The 19632-nt window shown below is 49.0% G+C and overlaps 1 protein-coding gene across 1 annotated transcript in view; it reads right to left on the reverse strand.

The window, feature by feature from the left end:
- The window catches only part of BTBD16 (BTB (POZ) domain containing 16), a 58071-nt gene extending 38745 nt beyond the window's left edge, over positions 1–19326 (reverse strand). The window contains 7 exon segments of the mRNA XM_006880145.1: positions 210–279; positions 4078–4192; positions 6545–6622; positions 7926–8069; positions 10853–10926; positions 18956–19104; positions 19315–19326. Coding sequence (XP_006880207.1) covers positions 210–279; positions 4078–4192; positions 6545–6622; positions 7926–8069; positions 10853–10926; positions 18956–19104; positions 19315–19326 — 642 coding nt within the window.
- Between the last annotated feature and the right edge of the window lie 306 nt (positions 19327–19632).

Below are 19632 nucleotides of genomic sequence, written 5' to 3' on the forward strand. Positions count from 1 at the left end.
GTGCGACATACACCAGCCTCAGCAAAATGTCCTTTCTATTGCTTTAGGATTAAAATGTTCTTTTAGAAAGAAAATTATTTTACTATGTCCATTTGACAAAATTCAACATGGACAGCTGGAGGCCTTGAGATTGCTAGGTGCCTTCACATCGCACTGGGAGCTTCCTCTCCTTTGCGACCCACCGACCCACCTCTCCAGGTAGCACTTACCTTGCAGCCGACCGTGTAGTAGTTCTTGACGGTACTTGGCGTGATTCCTTGTATCATGAGGGTCACACACCTGCAGAGAGAGAGATGGGATAGTCCTGGGGGAGCTGGGCTGCTTCCAGAGAAGCAAGTAGCTGGGAGGATTCCACTTCCCTCTGGAACTGGGACAGGGCCCCCTCACTTAACCACCTTCACTTTAGGGAGGTGGACTTATGGCCAGAGGACAAACCCAACAAGGATTGTTGTAAAGAAGGAAGATCTGCGAGCAAACACTTGACAAAGAAACGTGAAAACCAGGGAGCTGTATCGCTGTTCAGAATGGAAACATTTGAAATGCACCCCAAGCCCCAGGAACCCACGCTGTCCAGTTGGTCACATGCACAGCGAGCCTGTGGACAGAGGAGACAGACCCACAGCCCCTGCCCGGGGTTTCTAAGACCATCATCTTGGCAGAAGCCGGCTGCCACATCTTCCTCCTGCAGAGCAGTTGGTAGCTTTGACCAAGCAACCTTTCTGTCAACAGCCCTACAAGTAAACCCCTGTGTCATCACGGTTCCTCCCAGAGGGTGTAGTCCAGGGGCATCTGGTCACTCTGCTGCCCAAGCCATCATTTTCTCTATCTGCCGGGCTGCTCTGTGGGTTCTGGATCTCCTCCTTCCAGGGCTCAAGTGGACCCCAGATACGAGGTGCCTGTTATCCTCTTGGAAAGGAGTACAGCACTGACGTGCGCTGCAGTGTGGACAGGCCCTCAAAAGGCCACGCCACGGGAAAGGCTTCAGACACAGACGGTCATGTGCTGCAACGTCGCATACTGGACAAATCAGGGGAAACGGGGGCGGATGATGGTGGGCCGGGGATGGGGGAGGGCTTGAGACACAGACAGGGTCTCCTTTGGGAAAATGGAACTGTTCTAGAATATTCCAACTGAACGGAAGTTCTGACATAGCCTGGAACCAAGCAGACTACAGGGAAACTCCTGTGTGTGTGTGTGTGTGTGTGTGTGTGTGTGTGTGTGTGTGTTCGTATTCCAAGGCTCCACCTCACCTTCAGTGCAGACAACATATATGAAAACTCCACCACCTGTAAAACCCATGCACACCTTTCCCTTTCCTCCCTCTCCCCACAAAGGTGAAGACACAGGTGTGAGCGATTCAGGTGTGAACAGCTGTCCAAGCGGCTGGGAGGACTTTGAAGGTGTGTGTGGTCAGCCTGGATGCCCTGGTGGTTGGGAGCGGCCTGGGGATATTTCTGTTCAACTGCACATTAAGACTGCTGCTGGCCAGCCACACCCCTGCCTGTGGCCACCTCCAGCCTCTGGAAGCCAGGTGAGACCCAGCCCAGCTGCATGCCAGGACCCACCCTGGCCTCTGAGTAAGAGGCCCAGTCCCTGCACAACTATCTGTGGAATCCAGGGTGGGCCTCAGGGCCCCAGGCAGCCAGGTTTGCTCATCAGAGAAATGACACGCCTGGCCCTTTGTCAGCAAAACCCTTCAAGGCTGGCAGCCCGAGCAAGGAGTTGGAGAGGCGGCAAAGGAAGAGCCTGCTGTTGGGGTAGCTCCCCAGACAAGCCTGGCTGTGGATTTAAGGCAACAAGAAACTTCAGAGTTTACACGACGCGATCATGTGAGGAGACAGCACCTCTGAGTGCCCTGAAGACAAGCGGGCTGTGATACCTACGTCCTTCGAGCTGATGATGGAGATACAGAGTAGAAGGTGGGAGGGACCTTGGGAAAACCCAGCCCCAGAACCCTGGGTTTACCCAACACCCCCCAACACCCACTCCTGCTTCTCCCACTCTCACAGCAGCCCCCCCTGGGCTCTGACAGGTCAGGCCTTTCCAGACCTCTCTGCCTCTTCTTACAGCTCCCGGATACCCAGAGCACCTGCAATCCCCTCCCCTGGTGGTGGTGGTGTTATGTGCTGTCAACTCACCTGCGACTGATAGTGACCCTGTATACAACAGCCCTAAACCTGCTCTGTCCTGTGCCAACCGCACTGTCTCTGACACACCCACCCCCATTACCCCAGTCACTGAATCAATCCACCTCATAGAGGGTCTTCCTCTCTTATGTTGTCCCTCCACCCTCCCAAGCATGACGTCCTTCTCTAAGGACTGGTCCCTCCTTGCAACATGTCCAAAGTATGTCAGAGGAAGCTTCAGAATCTTTGCCTCCAAGGAGCAGTCTGGTTTAACCCTCTTTAGAATGAAACTGTTCGTTTTCCTAGCAGTCCATGGTATATTCAATATTCTTCTCCAACACCACAGCTCAAAGGCATCAGTTCTCCTTCTATCCTCCCTTGTCATTGTACAGCTCATTGATGCATAGCAAGTGATTGCAAAAACCATGGCCTGTATCAGGTGCACCTTAGTCTCCAGAGCGACACCATTGCTCTTCAGTACTTTGGAGAGGTCCATAACAGCAGACTTTTCCATCACAATACGTCTTTTAATTTCCTGGCTGCTGGTGCCGAGAGTGTTGACTGTGGAGCCAAGCAGACTACAGCTGTGAACAATCTCAATCTCTTCACCATCCATCCTGATGCTGTCAATTGGTCCAGTGGTGAGAATCTTAGTGCAGTAGTCAATGTGTTCCACAACGAACAAAAAAAATCAGCAGTTCTACAAGAGAAAGGAAGAGCAGCTGGCTTCTGCTGAGCTTACAGTCCCTGGCGCCCGAGTGCTCGGACTTGCAGGGCAGTGATGGTCAGGACTGATCTGGTGACAACAGCTTTGAGTGGTCCCCTCCTCATGAGTCCTCTGCAGACACCACAGTGTCCCTGCCTCTGAGCTCCCACATCTCTCAGGCCTGGGGCATCTGTGTCCGTGACCAGAGGGGCCTCAGGGACACAGGGTGGGCGTGAGACGAGTGGTCAAAGCAATTCTGGAGTGAGTTTAGCTGCATGGACACTGCACAAAGTGGACTGAAACATGTGAGATCCCTGGAGAGACCCCGCACCTGCCCCTTACCCTGACAGTTTGTTCCCTAAGCATCTGTCTCGTTCAAATACTTCACAGAGAAGGAATCCAATAACTGGTGTCCTGTCATGATTGACTTCTGTCACCCAGCGTCATGTTTCCGGGGTTCATCCACGTCCTAGCTGGCTTTAAATCCTCCTCTTTCTCTGTGCCGCGCTTAACACCCACGCATGCGCCTGCCTGTGGGTGGGAACTGGGTGATAATAAAACACAGGTAAACATCTTTCTGGTATGCTCTGCTTCAGTCAAGATCCATCCATCAGCAGTGACGTCCCTCGTGCCACAGCCTCTTCTGAATCCAGCTTGGCATTCTGGAAGTTCCCTCTCTATGACCTGTTCCAGCCGTTTTTGAACCATCTTCAGTAAGATTTTACTTGCATGTGATATTAACAATATTGTTCAATGACTTTCACATTCTTTGGGATTACCTCTTTCTAGAATGGAAGCGAATTGGATCTCTTCCAGGTACTTTATCTCAAAGTGAAAATAGGCAGAACTGATGAATAAGCAAGAGTGAGTGTTACTGGAAAACCCATTTGTGTGCTTGCAAAGGCTCTCCCAGTCAGAAACCTCATCATTCCATTCTGTAAGCCAAGAACATTTGATTAAATGCCACCCTTTGCATTTCACCCCATAAATCAAGAGTCGTTTGGTTACATGTCATGCATTGCATTGCACTCCGTTCCATGAACCAAGAACCACTTGGTAAAAGGGGCATGCAGCTGGAGAGAGGCTCAATCCTGACCTGATATTATGCTGGTGTAGACAAGTGTCTTAGTTCTCCAATCACAAAGCCCTGTGCAGAGAAAGCTCAGGTGTCTCAGCCCAGGAAAGAGGGAGGGCCTAGGAAAGGGGCTGGACCTTGCCCTCATCCAGCACTCAACTCTTCCTTACCTGTGGAAAAGGTCCTTGAACTGGAGGAGGTGCGCCGCAGCCAGCACTCCCATTACGTCCTCCGTGTTAATGTCCACCTTGTTCATACAGAGGTTCTTCAGGGCTGTGGCAAAAGCTGGAGAGGAGGCAGAGTCAGAGGAAGATGATTTGAAAGGACTTGTGTGTGCAGGACCCTCCTATTCTGCGTGTCTCTGTCCTGCAGGCACCTCGGCCTGGCTGCCTTGAGCTTGCTCCCAGAATGCACTTTGGAGGAAAGAGACCTGCTTTGACCTGGGTGCAGGCTGGCCGGGGACCTGATGCTCTGTGCTCCCAGCTTTCCACTAGGTGCTGCTGATAAAGCCCACGGAAACAAGATATTTCAGAAAACCTGCTGGTATACACCTTGGGGGACCATTTCAGCTGCTCTTCCTACCAAGCCTGCTGCTATACTAAGTGGTTAAGTGTTCATTTGCTAACTGAAAAGTCAGTGCTTTGAACCCACCAGTCCCACCCTGGGAGAAAGCTATGGCAAACTCCTATAATGATTTACCGCCTTGGAAACCCTATGGGCCGTTCTCCTCTGTCTGCCTCACAGCCACCCTCTCTAGGGTTTCCAAGGCTGGGAGTACGAAGAAGCAGTGGTGACCTAGTGGTAAGGAGTTGCACTGCCAACCTGAAGGCACAAGGTTCGAATCCACTAACTGCTCGGCATGAAGAAGATTGGCATTCTCCTCCTGTGTGAGTTAATGCCTCTGAAAGCTCACTGGAGGGTCAGCCATCATCTGGTTCTGACTCAAGGGTACACAAGGACAAGTCTTTATAAGAGGAAACTGCCCATTTTTGAAGCAACTGGTGAACTCCAACCCCTGACCTTTTGGTCAGCAGCCTGACACGCCCTATACCTCCAGGGTGTGAGGTGGTGCAGTGGGTTAGCTCTTGGGTTTTTGGGTTTGTTTTTGTGGTTTTTTTTATTTCATTTTATTATTTTGTGTGTGTGTACCGTCAAATCGGATCTGATTGGTACGGGTAGAGATGGTCCTTCCTTCTCCAGCAGAACATCTGGTGGATTCGAACCACATGCCTCTGGGATTTCATTGCAGCTTCTTGCCACTAGGCCACCAGAGCTCCCTAGCTCTTGGTTTTCTTAATCTGAAAGGTGCTTACGTGATGCACATGGTTAACACAAGCTTGACTGCTGTCTGAAAGGATGGAGCTTTACGTTCACCCAAAGGAAACCCTCGAAGATAAGCTGGTTTTCTACAGGCAAAATACCCTCACTGAAAGCCCCGTGGAGGACGGTGTCACGGGGACACATAACAAGTCCTCACTAGGCATGACTCTATGCCAGCGGCACTTTCCCTAACCGAGAAGCTACAGCTTAGGAAGGGTTGTGACTACCTACCTCAGAGCTCTACAACTTGTTATTTGCAGGTAGGGAGTTTTTTCCCCTTTGGAAATGCCTCACAGTTGACAGCTGATTTCTCTGTGTCTGGGAAATCTCAAGAAAGTTAAGGACCCTGGAAGGAGGTAGGATGACCAGAAAGTCCAGGAACAAAACTACCTTGGCTGGGAGCCAGGCTGGACTTAACTCACCCACGTTTTCTATGATCTCAAACAGGACTGGAATGTGTTTAGAACGTGCTCTGAGGACAACTGGTTCACCCTAGTGCACAGCTGCGTGATTTCCTGGCCTTTCACTAGCCAGCGACTTCTCATGGAAGAGCTCCCGGTGCACTAACACAGAAGCCTGTCTCTGGGTGGCTGGAAGGAAGAGGGCGAGCGAGCCCAGGAGCAGATCCTGCGAGCAGAAGTTCAGTCCAGAAGCCAGCCAGTGGGCGTGGGAAGGGCTGTGTGGTCTGGGGTCTGTCTTGAGAATTCCTCCATTCCCTTCCTTCTGCTTATTTTACAGCTCTTATCCAACAACACACATCTCTCTGAAGTTGCCTTTTGCCTTCTTCTATTTCTCAGGTGGTCCCTACTTCCTCTGTTCCTTTTTTTTCTTTGTCTAGACATGTTTGGGAGCTGTGAGTCTGGTTTTAGACCACAGCAATAAAGCGTAATGAGTATAGACATGAAGCAAATCCCATGATTTTTTGTTATTGTTACCCCCACCCCTGCAAGATTACATTCCTGCTAGTCCATTAACTGCAATAACACTGTGAAAAGTTTGGAATACTGTGAGAATTACCGAAACTGGGACACAGAGTGAGCACATGAAACGACACAGGGTGAGGTGCAAAGAGAGTGCACATTGCTGGGGAAACAGCATCCACACACCGTTGTTGCCACAAAGTTCTCACCTGCGAGCAGCCCAGCTGTGGGACTCACAGCAAACGAGCTGTGCCTGTGCCTACGCTCCTCCCGTATAAGAGGCAGCCGTGAGCGGTGTACGTCAGTCACTCTATGGCTGTCCTTTTTGCTTGGCTTGGCTTGGGGAGGACTGTTAGCTAGCTGGCATTCCCAAAGAAGAAAGACAAGTAGGCATTACCACTTCTGGTGACCAGAGGGTCGTTGATCCTCAGCGAGATGGTCATCATCGGTGTTTGACGATTCCCAGGTAACTGACCTAAGAAAGGAAAGTTGGATGGTGATATGGTCAGACCGGGGAGGCTGACGGGGTCCAGCGTGAAGGACCCACCGCTCCGCATCTCCGTCGTGATGTGTGTCACACTGTATTCTTATTTTGCTTTAATGAATGCATTTTTAAAATATGATTTCTTTATTAAAATTTCTTTAACTTGTTGAAAATAAAGAATTGTTTCAGACACCATGAAGACCATAATGCAAAGGGGCCCATCCCACTGTTCTATCCTCCACTCTAGCTTTTCCACAGATTTGCTGTCTGAGTTAATGACCTATGCACTGGGGATTTGCATGCACCAGTGAAGGCCCCGCGTGCCCAGGAGACAGACAGTGGGGCAGATACTGAGGAAGTCAAAGGGCACCCAAGTGAGCCTGAGGACAGGGTCTGGAGGAGTCTCCACCAGCCTCTGCCTTCCAGAAAGCCCTTTGAAGACAGCATCATCCATTTCCCTTAGCAATGGGGCTGTGAGTGTCTGTGCAAGCAGGTCAGTCTGTCTGGACAGTAGGTGGGTTACATTAGCAATGTTGTCGCTGTGGAGTTAGAGCTGACCCACAGCTGTGCCTCCAGTGAGTTTTCAGAAGCTAAAAGTCACACAGAGGAGATTGCCCAGCCTTCTCCCACGGAGCAGCTGGTGGATTAGAGTCAGGTGCCTTTGGGATTACTTACCACTAGGCCCCCAGAGAACAGTAACCTACATTTACTAAGTGATCTCTTTGTGCCTGAAGAACAAACATATCGGACTTGGGAGCAATGTAGCCAGAAGGCCCCTTAAAAAGCCAGAATGGAGAAACTTCATCTCACATACTTTAGCCATGTTCTCAGGTGAGGCCCTGGAGAACCATGCGCAGAAAAGCAGAGGCTGGAGGACACGGGGAAGACCTTCGTGGAGCCGGATTGGCACGGTGGCTACTGCAATGGGCTCAGAGCGAGGACTGTGAAATGGTGCCGGCCCGGGGAGTGTTCCGAGCTGCTGTACACAAGGTCACTACAGGACAGAGGGGACTGATGGTGCCCAATAACCACAGCATCATGTGCCAGGCATTGTCCTAGAATCTCACGAGTATGCCTCCCCTAATCTTCAAGGCTGGGAGAACTATTATCCCATTTCACTGCTCAGGAAACAGGTTCCTTCAGGGGCTGAGGTCATCCAGCTAGTCCAGGGAAAATGACCACAGCACTGCTTATAGCCTTCAGTGTGATTGTGACCCCACAGTAGATAACTATGGGTCCACCGAGTGTTGTCTGGGGGCATTTGGGCCTCCAGGCTAGACCCACAGGAAGTTACCTTTCAGCAGCTTCTCCAGCACCTTCCGGGGGTTCTCAGTGCCCCTGGACACAGCTGCCAAGTACAGCCTGGCCAGGGTCTCGGACTTAAACAGCTGGCTCTGATGCAGCTCCCACTTGATACCCAAGCAGTCGAGGATCACATCTGAGGAGAGAAAATATTGCTGAGCAAATGGTGTAGTAACGTTGCTACCCAAAGGCGAGCCCACTTCCCTCATGCCCTCCTTCATCCAGTCAGAGCTGCGAAGCGGACCACAGACAAGAGGCTTTGGGGCCTGTGCTGAACCGGAGATGAGGAGGAGATGGTGCTGGTTGCCAAGGAGCTTGCTAGGGTTTCTTCAGGGTTCCAGCAAACAGTCTTGCTGGATGACAAAGTGAGACATCCAAGAGGGCTCTCAGCTGAGAGCTGTAGGGTTTGAGAGGCAGGCCAGCTGTCCTCCAGTTTAGAGACGGGCAGGTGAGGAGAGGGACACTGGCTGGAACGCTCTGGGGTAAGGAGGATGCTCATCTTGCCATCCTCTCTTGGAGGGATTCTCAACATCGGCACTGCTGGCCTTCAGGGGTGGTACATGCCATCTAGTCAGGTCTAGTTCCTGGTGAGCTCATCTCCAACAGAAAACACCTCCTCGTTACGTGCTGCCTTCACAATAAATTCCATGCTTGTGCGTTGTTGTAGACGTCATGTCAACCCATCTCTGCAAACTCTGCCTCTCATTTTGAGGGCCCTCTGCTTTACCAAACAGGGTGTCCTTCACAGGGACTAGCCTTCCCTCGTAACACGTCCAAAATCCTCGAGATAAAGTATCCTCACATCGAAGGAGTATTTTAGTTGTGCTTCTCCCAAGACGGGCAATCCGTGGTATATGGAATACGCTTTGCCAACAGCACAGTTCAAGTGCATCACATCTTCTTTGGTCTTCTTTATTCATCACCTAGTTTTCACATGCACATGTTGTTGTTGTTGTTGTTGTTGTTTTGAGATATCATCAAACTGAGTACAAATCCTAGCGACCCCATGAATAATAAATCTGAAGCCCGTCCTATCCTGAGCTGTCCTCACAATCTCTGACACACTGGAGTCCATTGCTGCAGTCACTGTGTCAATCCACCTGATTGAAGGTCTTTTTCTCTTTCACCATTTCTCCACCTTCTCAAGCATGATGTCCCCTCCAATGAATAGCCTCTCCTAGCAACATGCCTAAAGTATGTGAGACAAAGCTTTATCATCTCCTCTCACTGCACCTTCTTAAAGACATATCTGTTTGTTCTTTTGACAGTCCGTAGGAAATTCAGTACTCTTCTCCAACACCATGGTTCAAAGGCATCAATTCTTCTTCTGTCATCCTTACTTCGATACCCAGCAAGTGACTCAGATACATAGCAAGAGAGGCTGTGGCCTGAGTCAGGTGCACCTTAGTTCTTAAACTGATATCATTGCACCTCAATAATTTAGAGAGGTCTCTAAGTGCAGACTTTTCCAGTATATTATGTCTCCTGCTCTCCTGACTGCTGGTACCAAGTGTATTGATTGTGGGGCCAAGTAAGAAGAAATCATTGGACAGTTCCAATATTTCCTCTATCTATCATGATGCTACCTATCAGTCCAGTGGTGGGAATTTTTGTTTTCTTGACACTGAGATGCAATCCATATTGAAGGCTGCAATATTTGATCTTCTGCAACGAGCAGAATTAGAATGATCAAATTTTGCACGTTCAGTGACTTATTCATCGCAAATACCTTTTTAAAAAATTACAAGTGGCAACTTTACATATAGACCTCACCAGACAGATTGCATAAGAATCAGATTGATTACATATGTACAAAGAATTGTTGGAGAAGCTCAAATTCATCTGTCAAAACCAGGTTGGGTGGGATAGGAACTCTTATACATTGTTGGTGGGATTGTAAAACGGTGCAACTGTTCTCGATGGCAGTTTGGCACTTCCTCAAAAAGCTGAACATAGAAATTCCATATGACCCAGGTATTCTAGTGTTTGGAATATACCCTGAGAGAATAAGAACTGAAGCACCAATGGAGACTTATACACCAATGTTCATAGCAGCGTTACTCAGCATTACAAGAACATGGAAACAGCCCTGATGCCCAACCACAGTCAAATGGACTGAGAAATTATGGGACATTCACACAATGGAATACTATGCAGCACGCAGGAGCAATCGTTTTGTGATTACCTAACTTGGGAGGGACTGGAGAGCATTATGCTGAGTGAACTAACTCAGTCCCACAAGGATACACATTGTATAGAACCATTTTTGTAGAATGAGTATGAGGATCCAAGTGGTGTGGGTGGAAACAGAGGGATGAGAATGTGCAGGGTGTGTGTGCGTGTGTGTGTTAATCATGGGGTTGTACAATTTGATGGGGAGGTGAGGGAAATTGGAAGAATTTGGTCTTAAAAACAATGTATTTGAATTTTGTAAATAAACTAGTATAATAAAAAAATTATAAAACTTAAAAACTAAACAAACCAGGCCAGGTGCTGACTATGGAACAGACTGTCAATTACTCAAGTGCAAGTTCAAATTGAAGCTGAAGAAAATTCAAACAATTTCATGAGAACCAACATATAATCCCGAGTCTATCCATCTGAATTTTAGAATCTTCTTAACTGCTGAGAGCTCAAAAGGGTAGAGATTAGCCACTTATCTGGTCTCCTAATCCTGTCCGAGTACTTGTACCAGCACACGTGTTTGTATCACGTCTGTAACAAGCTCAACTGCAGATCAAGCATGGTGTCACTCATCACATTCGATGAGTATCTACAGGACAGCTGGTACGTTAGACGCTGGGCTGCGGACTCAAATTATAACCTACAGACCTGGCGCCTGGCCCGCCTCCCACCAAGCCCAACAGAGCCCCAAAGGCAATGACACTCCAATGTCACAGACCAGTGAAAAGAACTCACCTGCCTTCCCACTTTGGATGGTCTTGTTCTCCAAATTTTTGGAGAGAACTTTCTGAAACTGTGAAATGTTTATTCTTAAGGAAAAAATACAGGGAAAAAAAGGTCACGATGTAATATTGATTAACTCCCCCCCAGACGTAATGGGGCATTCCCGTGTACCTCCCCTCCGGATAGCATCCATCCATAGTTTTATTATATCTAGCCTTTGGACACTCTAACTCAGGTCACCACCTGCTTCTCAGCTTTATAAACTCTAGATTCTGGTTGAATGGTTGGCTCAGCATTTATTTCGGTTTTTCCTCGGTGGGTAGGCCTTCCAGAGGAGTTATTTGTGGATGCTGAAACTGTACCTATTTTAGCGAGTGTCTGGAATAAGATCTAGAAGCTGTATACTTGGTCCTGTTGCTTTCTGAGATGCTAACTCACCAACACTTGGGTTTAGAGTTCAGTTAGCCACCAGTTTCAATTCATCTTAAAAGCTAAACTCAAGGGAGCTCTGATGGCCTAGTGGCAAGAAGTTGCACTGCAGGAGAAGGAAGGACAATCTCCTCCTGTACCAGTCAGATCCAATTTGATGGTACACACACACACACACAGACACACACAAAGCTAAACTCAGAATCTACCCCTAACCACAGTGGTGATGGTTAATGTTGTGTGTCAAAGTGGCCGTGATCTCCAATTTAATGTAACTGTCCTCTGTAAACTCTAACCTCTATGAGGAAGACAGAAGACTGAAGAAGGATTGGTGGCTTTGTATTGTGGTGTCGGCGAGGTGTATCAAATACACTGTGGGCCACCAAACAACATCTTGGGGGAAGTACAGCCGGGTAGCTCCTTACAGACACGGGTGGCAAGTTTCATTTCACACACTTTGGGTATGTTGTCAGGAAGGGTCGTCCTTGGAAAAAGACACCGTGCTTAGAAAAGGAGAGGTTAACTGAAAGAGAGGAAGACTCTCAACAAGCTAGATTAACACAGCTGGAGGAGAAGGGAGGAGAGTATGCAACAATGGAAAAAAGTAAAAGTTTTCAATGTTAAAAAAAGATAATTGGGAGACACCAGTTCAATAGTTTCTGGATGGATAGTTAATTTAGTGATATTTATTAAATCTTTCAAGTTATATAAAAAAAGATAGATTGACACGGTGACTGCAACAGCGGACTTGAGTGTGGCAGTAAGTTTGTTGTCCAGAGTCCCTGTGGGTGGATGACTGGACTGCACACAGCAACAAGCACAACAGGAGGTTAACAGGACAGGACTGCAGAGTTTCTGTCAAGATGAAAGCTGCTTTCTCCAATTCAGGGTAAGTCTCCTTAGGGACGTGACTGGCATTGAGTGTATGTTTGGATTCTCTGGAAAAACCTTGAGTGAGAGTGTTTGCTGGATTCTACCTCAGGCTGCCTGGCTCATGGCCTCTAGCCTGGTGTCAGTGGCCTGCCGTGTTTGGCAGCTCTGGTCTGTCTCGGAAGCCAGCAGCCGGCGACCTGCCTGCCTCCTGATGACCCTGGCTCATTGGCTTCTCCAGATGGCTTGAGGTCCACTTTGGGGTCTGACCTACAGCTCAGGGACTTGTCTTTACACGCATGTGAGCTGTTTCCTTTAACTAAATTTCCTTATGACTGGGTTTAGAAGAGGCTGTGGTACTAAGGATATTAGAGCCAATGTTAGTTGGATCTTGGCTGAAAGAAGGGAGTACCAGAGGAATGGCTCTCTGTGTTTCATTGACTATGCAAAGGCTTTTGACTGTGTGGATCACAACAAACTGTGATTGACTCTGAGAAGAATGGGAGTCCCAGAACATTTGATTGTGCTAATGCGAAACCTATACTTGGAGGCAGTCGTCAGAACAGAGCAAGGAAACCCTGGATGGTTCAAAATTGGGAAAGGTGTCTGCCAGGGATATGTCCTATTTCCAAACCTTTTCAATATATATGCGGAACAAATTATCTGGGAGGATGGCTATATGAGGAGAAATGTGGCATCAGGATTGGAGGAAGACTCATCAATAACCTTCGTTATACAGATGACACAACCCTGCTTGCTGAAACTGAGGAGGACCTGAAGCCCTTGCTGCAGAAGGTCAAGGACTGCAGCCTTCATTATGGATTGAAGCTCAACATCAAGGAAACAAAGATTCTTACCACTGGGTCGATTGGCAGCATCATGATAGACGATGAAGAGATTAAGATTGTTAACAATTTCAGTTTGCTTGGCTCCACAATTAACACTTTTGGCAATTAAAAGACGAATTGCATTGGGAAAATCTGCTGTCAGAGACCTCTCCAGAGTACTGAAGAGAAACAATGTCAGTCTAGAGACTAAGGTGTGCCTGACACAGACCATAGTCTTTGCAATCACTTGCTATGCATCAGAGAGCTAGACAATGACTAGGGATGATAGAAGAATTGATGCCTTTGAGCTATGGTGCTGAAGAAGAGTATTGAATATCCTATGGACTGACAGGAGAACAAACAGGTTCATCCTAGGGAGGGTGAAACCAAGCTGCTCTTTGGAGATAAGGATTCTGAAGCTTCATCTGACATGCTTTGGCCATGTTGCAAGGAGAGACCAGTCCTTGGAAAGGGACATCATTCTTGGGAGGGTGGAGGGACAGCTCAAGAGAGGAAGACTCTCGATGAGATGGATTGATAGGCGTGTTGGAGACAATAAGATTGGCACAGGATAGAGCAGGGTTCAGAGCTGTTGTATATAGGGTTGGTATGTGTCACAAGTGACTCGGCATTTAATAACAACAGCATGACTATCTCAGAGAGCATGGCCCAGGTTGTGACAATGACACAGGAAAGAATAAAATTCCAATGTGTTGTTTGTTCATAGAGTCACGATGTGTCATAGTTGACTTGCTGGCATCTAGTCTGACACTCTCTCTCTCTCCAACATGCCTCAGGAAACTATGAAATTTGACAAATGACGATGGTTCTAGAAAGGCTTCAGGCCTTTTGTTCATAGGGTTGCTATGAGTTGTCCTCAACTGAATGGCAATCAACAACAACAACATATATGTTTTTTTAAATAATTTTTTTTACATGTATATGTATATAGGTGGCCTAGTGGCAAGAAGTAGCACTGCAATCCCAAAGGCACATGGTTCGAGGCTCCCATCTGTTCTGCAGGAGAAGGGTGGGCCCTCTCCTCTCGTGCGATTAACTGCCTCTGAAAACCCATCAAGTCAGCTAGGGGTCAGGTCCAACTCTACAGCACACCACCACAACAATAGATATATAAAGGAGCTCTGGTGGCCTAGTGGTAAGAAGCTGCACTGCAATCCCAAAGGTGCGCAGCTCAAATCTCCAGCTGCTCCACGGGAGAAGAACGGGCAGTCTTCTGTGCAATTTATCGCCTCTGAAAACCCACTGGAGGGTCAGCCAGGGGCGAGAAGCTGTGCTGCAAAGCCAAAGGCACGCGCCTCAAATCCACCAGCTGCCCCCTGGGAGAAACACAGACAACCTTCTCTCATGCTATTAACTGCCTCTGAAAACCCGCTGAAGGGTCAGTTATGAGTCAGTTCTGACTTGACAGTACACAGCTATCTATGTATGTATATATTTATATGTGTGTGTATATGTGTGTGTGTGTGTGTGTGTGTGTGTGTGTGTGTGTATGTTTATATAAAGCTTCATTGCTTTTGCCTATATAGAGAGAGAGTCCAACCTCGGACAATATATCTTCCTCCTCGTCCTGGTCCCCTTGTCTCAGGAAATGCCACCGCCAGCCTCCAACTGTCCAGTGTCTACCCACTTAGTTAGATGAACTAATTATGTTAATTCATCCATCTCTCCTCATTCCTATTGCTGCAAACTTCATCCAAGCCACCATCCTAAACCAAAAAACCCAAATCCATGTCCACTGAGTTGATTTCCGTCACAGAGCGTGAACTTGCCCAGAGAGCTCTCAAGGCCGCCGTCTCTACAGAAGCTAACGGCCCGCTCTTTCTCCCTTCGATCTGTAAGTGGTTCTAATCGTCAGAGCGCATAACCACCTAACTATCAGAGCTCCTCAGCCAAGCTGCCTACCCCAATCATGTCATCGCCCCAGCCCTGCTCCCCGCACCCCACCCTGTCCCCTATGTGACATCTGAAATGCAAATGTATTAATTTTTTTAAATTTTATTATTTTGTGTGTGTGTACCGTCAAATCAGATCTGACAGATACAGGAGGAGATTGTTCCTCCTTCTCAAGCAGAGCATCTGGTGGATTTGAACCATGCACCTCTGGGATAGCAGTCCACCTTCTTACCACTAGGCCACCAGAGCTCGCCTGAAATGCAAATCACATCACACTTCTCTTCTGCTGAAAATCCTTCAAGTCCCCCCAGTGATCCGGAGGTGAAACCCCGACTCCTTGGCACAGCTGTAAGATCTCTGCTCCATTCTGTCTGCGCCCTGACCTTGGGTACTCCCTGCTCCAGCCCTTCTCGGCTGCCTGAACCCCACAGTCCCTGGTTTGATGGAATTGCTGTCCTTTTGCTGTCCTTTGGGACACACCTCCTCATCCTCAGAATCAGCCCACTCCTCTGGGGAATTGTGGAGCAGGGGCCACACCCACTACTCTCTCTGTTGGGTCTGTGGTTGCCTGTTTACTGGCGTGTCCTCTGCACCAGACTCTGTGTTCTCAAAAAATAGACGAGCCGCCATGCTGGTGCATCGTAAATGTCTGCTCAATGAGTGAAGATGCTTTTCCATAAACACCATGTTCTGGTCATGCTGAACAGGAAAATGAAAGCATGTTTGAGTCACATTTCACGGTCTGAGGACAGCCCTCCCCAGAGGACCAGGCAGCCAGGGAACAAGTTGGCGATCACATCTGTCTGGGGAATGCAGTGCCAAGCTGTTTTCCCACGATCCCGGGAGCCCTCACGAGCCAGGGGCGTGGAGGACAGTGCGGGTGGAGTCGTGCGGGAGGGCACGGGCGACGTCCAGCATAATATCGACTACGTGCTGCCCTCTCCGAGGCTTCAAGTGACTCAGGCTCAGGAAGGACGTCGGGAGCTGGAGCTGTTTATCCAGCAGGAGTGGACCAGACCCAAACCAGCCTAAATCCCAGCAGTGACCAGGGTCACACGTCCAGAGACAGCTGCCTCGGGGTCAAGGGCTCAGATTGCGGTCTCAACCTGGAGCCGTGGCCTTTGGAAAACATGGCCAATGCCATGAGCTCAGCTGCCCTCACAAACATCGCTGTCGTCAGCTGAGTCAAGAGCTGCCGGGCAGCAGAGGTGACCGCACTGACCGCTCCTGACGCCATGGCTGCTTGTCAAGACGTGTCATTTGTCATGACACTCTGCAGAGCCCACGTCTGGCCTTCGTCTGGGAGCGTGGGGACAGCTAGGGACTGAATCTGTGCTTTGGGCTCACACCTACTGGAAGAACTGCCCTGTCAGGCCTCCAACACTCAAATCTTCACAGAAGAATCTCATCAGGTCTTGGCTTTCCCGGAGTTATCGAGTGGGTTTGAACCGGTGATTTGTTAAAGTAAGCAGCAAAGCCCTTTAACCATCATGCCACCAGAGTTCTATTGAAACTGGAGACTCCCACCACCACCCACCCATTACCAATAAGTCAATTCTAACTCCTCGTGATCCCACAAGGCAGAGTAGAACTTCTCCCAGTGCATTTGCAAGGTTGGAATCTCTCTAGAAGTAGATAACCAGGTTTTCCTGTTGATGGGTTCGAACCATCAACCTTCCAGTTAGCAGCGAAGAGCTAAAGGCCAGGTGGGACTAACCAGCCTGTGATGGAGAGGCATGAGGGGGTCCTGGGGAGGTGCTGTTAGGCTGGGAGTTCCCCTCGATGTAACTCAGGGCAGAGAAAGAAAGAAGCAAAAGGGAAAATTCAACGTTTCCCGTGGACTTCCTGCAGCAAGCCACCTGGCGTGCAGTCTGCTTGCTCATTTGAGCACGCACAGCATCAAATTGACTTATTTACTGGGCAGCCTCACACTGACCCTGGCCCAGTCTCTTGGTTCTGTGCAGTCCTCAGTGGACAAGCTTGCGCTGCTCAGGAGACAAGAGCCCAGGGCTTGTGCAAGGCTTGGCATGTGACCCAGCATCACAGCTGGTCCCCACCTGCCTTCCCTTCTGACGTCTTCATTTTAGACCACAGTCCTGCAGGAGGTGGACTGAGACTTTGGCTCTCAGACCAAAGCAAATTCTGAGACACGGGTTTGGAAGTGAGGATTATGCGAGAGGCAACCCCAGAAGTACAGGCCAAGAAGTAAAGGAGTGACTCAGGGATGCCCCCCAAATGTTGCCATTAAATTAATTGAGACTCGTGATGACCTTATGTGCTGCTGAGTGGACCTGTAGTTTATGAGGATTTCAAGACCCATGCTCTTCAGGGGAACTGGGACCAGATAGAAAAGAACATCAGGCCAGTCGCTCATGCTCCTCTTTGTGGGAGAGGCCCACCCACCAGCCCCTGCCTGAGGCAGACGACCTTCGATCTCTGGAGCTCTGTGTCTAAATGAGGGGGAGAAGCCAGCAACACTGCCTGATGCTCATACACGCCACACGCTGTCCTGAGCTCTTTACAGAAACTATGGTGTACACATCTCATAGGGCTCTGATGGCTAAGGCAATGTTCCCAATCACAGAGAAAGAAAAGGAACACGGAAAGTTCTGGTTGAGAGGGACCCCACACACTCCGCCTCCCATTCCCACGGAGTCACTGAAGGTAGGGAGCTAGAGGACTCCTCACACCATCTCCCAGTGACTATGTCCAGGGCACTCTGGGTCATGGCAGGTCACAGACACTACAACCAGATAGAGGTGGCCAGCTAGGCAGCACCCAGGGCGGCAGCACTCAGGGGGTGAACCACTGAGAGACACAACCAAGTCCCTCCACGCTGGGAGCACACCTCCACTGTGAGAACCCCACAGGCACACGCGGGGCAGCTCATCTGAAAGCAGACAGTGCCCTCAAGTGGAGGAAGCAAGCATGACAGCATCAGTGACTGCGGGCTGGCTGGCTGGGGCAGGTGCAGAGAGCTGGGCGAGTGTTATGTTTCATAATGAGACCTGATGGCACCGTGAGTTAAACACTTGGCCACTAATCAAAAAGGTGCACAGTTCAAATCCACCTGGCCTTCATTGGAAGGAAGACATAGCAGTCAGCTCCTGCTAAGACATTTTGTTGTTGTTGTTGACTGCCTTCAAGTCAAGCATAACTCATAGTGACCTATGAACAAAAGGCCTGAAGCCCCTCTACAACGATCAACATTTATCAAAGTTCATAGAGCTCCAGAGGTATGTTATTTAGAAAGTTAACGGCCTTGGAAATTCTGCAGGCAGAGAGGGAAGAGAGGACAGCCAGGGCGTCATGGGATTGTGCCTCTCATCCAGCAGAAGCCAGCTGACTGGCTGGAGATGTGCGTCCACAGAGGTGTCTGGAGTCCCTGGGTGTCGCAGAGGGTCAATGTCTCAGGGGCTGACTGAACAGTTGGAGGTTTGGATTGATCCACAAGTGCCTCCGAAGAAAGGCCTGGTGATCTGATTCCAAAATCAAAATGCTGCTGTACTCTGACCTGGAGCTGACTTCATGAGAACTAGGCTTAAACTCAGTGCACCTCACTGCCAGCCAGCTGGAACCAGCTCCTAACGGAGCCTCCCGCAGGTTTGCAGAGGCTGTAAATCACACAGGAGGAGAGTGCCCATCCTTCCTCTGTGGAGATGCCCGTGAAGACACCTACTGTGAACAGCACAACTCCCCATGGGCTCCGCCCCCAGAGCCCTTGGGTTTAGGAGAGAGCCAGTCTCTCTTAGAGATTTGAATTGATTTGTCAACAAACCAATCAGTCCCTGAATGATATACTGATAAGAGAATGCTTTCAGGATCAGTGGTCGAAAATGCAAAGGAAAATCAAGAGGGAAACAATGGCAGAATTTGTCTTCTGTACTTTGATCACCACCATAGACATTCTCAGAAAAAGCGGTTACTTCTGACACCGACCACGTCTCTCGTAGGAAGGAGCCAGAGGAGACCTTCCCTGACCTCCTTTGAGTCCCAGTGGCCCAGCCACTGGGCACCTCTCCGGGAGTGCAGCCCTCCCTGATGCCCACCCCTGCTATAAGCATGGTTTGCTTACTTGTCTGGGTTCTTCAGAGTCTCATCAAAGTCCATGTTCAGAGGCTTGCATGTCTGGGACGATGCCAGCAGGTCCCCAGAGAAAGGGTCTTTGGAGAAACACCGTCAGTTGGTGGGGCCAGCAATCTGGGGCTCTAGCTGGTATTTCTTCTGTGAACAAAGAGAAGAGACCTTTTTGCAAGAGCTCCTGTAAATGCTAGAATTTCCCAAATCATGCAGCAGGAAGCAAACAAAGGCAAATTTTGAAATGCTGGTTGAGTTTCAAATATAGACAATATTCCTCGTGGGGTATCTTTCCATGGCAAATGAATTCTCTTCAGCAGACAGAGAGTGTCAGGGCTGAGGAACTGATATGCTTACCTGCTTGGACATTTTCCTGGATGATAGTGGAGGTCACAGAGTCGGGAAGGGGAGCTCCTGGAAGAACAGAAAAGGTTGAGGTTAAATTCACAGCTCATTATCAGCCACATGAATAGACTTGTCTAATGAGAGTCTATTTTGCTATAAAATAAACAACAACGACAGGAGAACCAATGTCTGGGAATTAGGGTGTCATGAAGAAAAGTGAATAAAACAGGAACTGCCAAAGAAACAAACAGGGCTTGGAAGAAATGCAGCCAGAGTGCTCCTTAGAAGGAGCGATTGCATAGTGTCCCTGTTGTAAAATGGGACTGACAC

Source organism: Elephantulus edwardii, unplaced genomic scaffold (genome assembly GCF_000299155.1).
Source record: "Elephantulus edwardii isolate Elephantulus edwardi_28Jun2011 unplaced genomic scaffold, EleEdw1.0 scaffold00006, whole genome shotgun sequence".
Taxonomy (NCBI): Eukaryota; Metazoa; Chordata; class Mammalia; order Macroscelidea; family Macroscelididae; genus Elephantulus; species Elephantulus edwardii.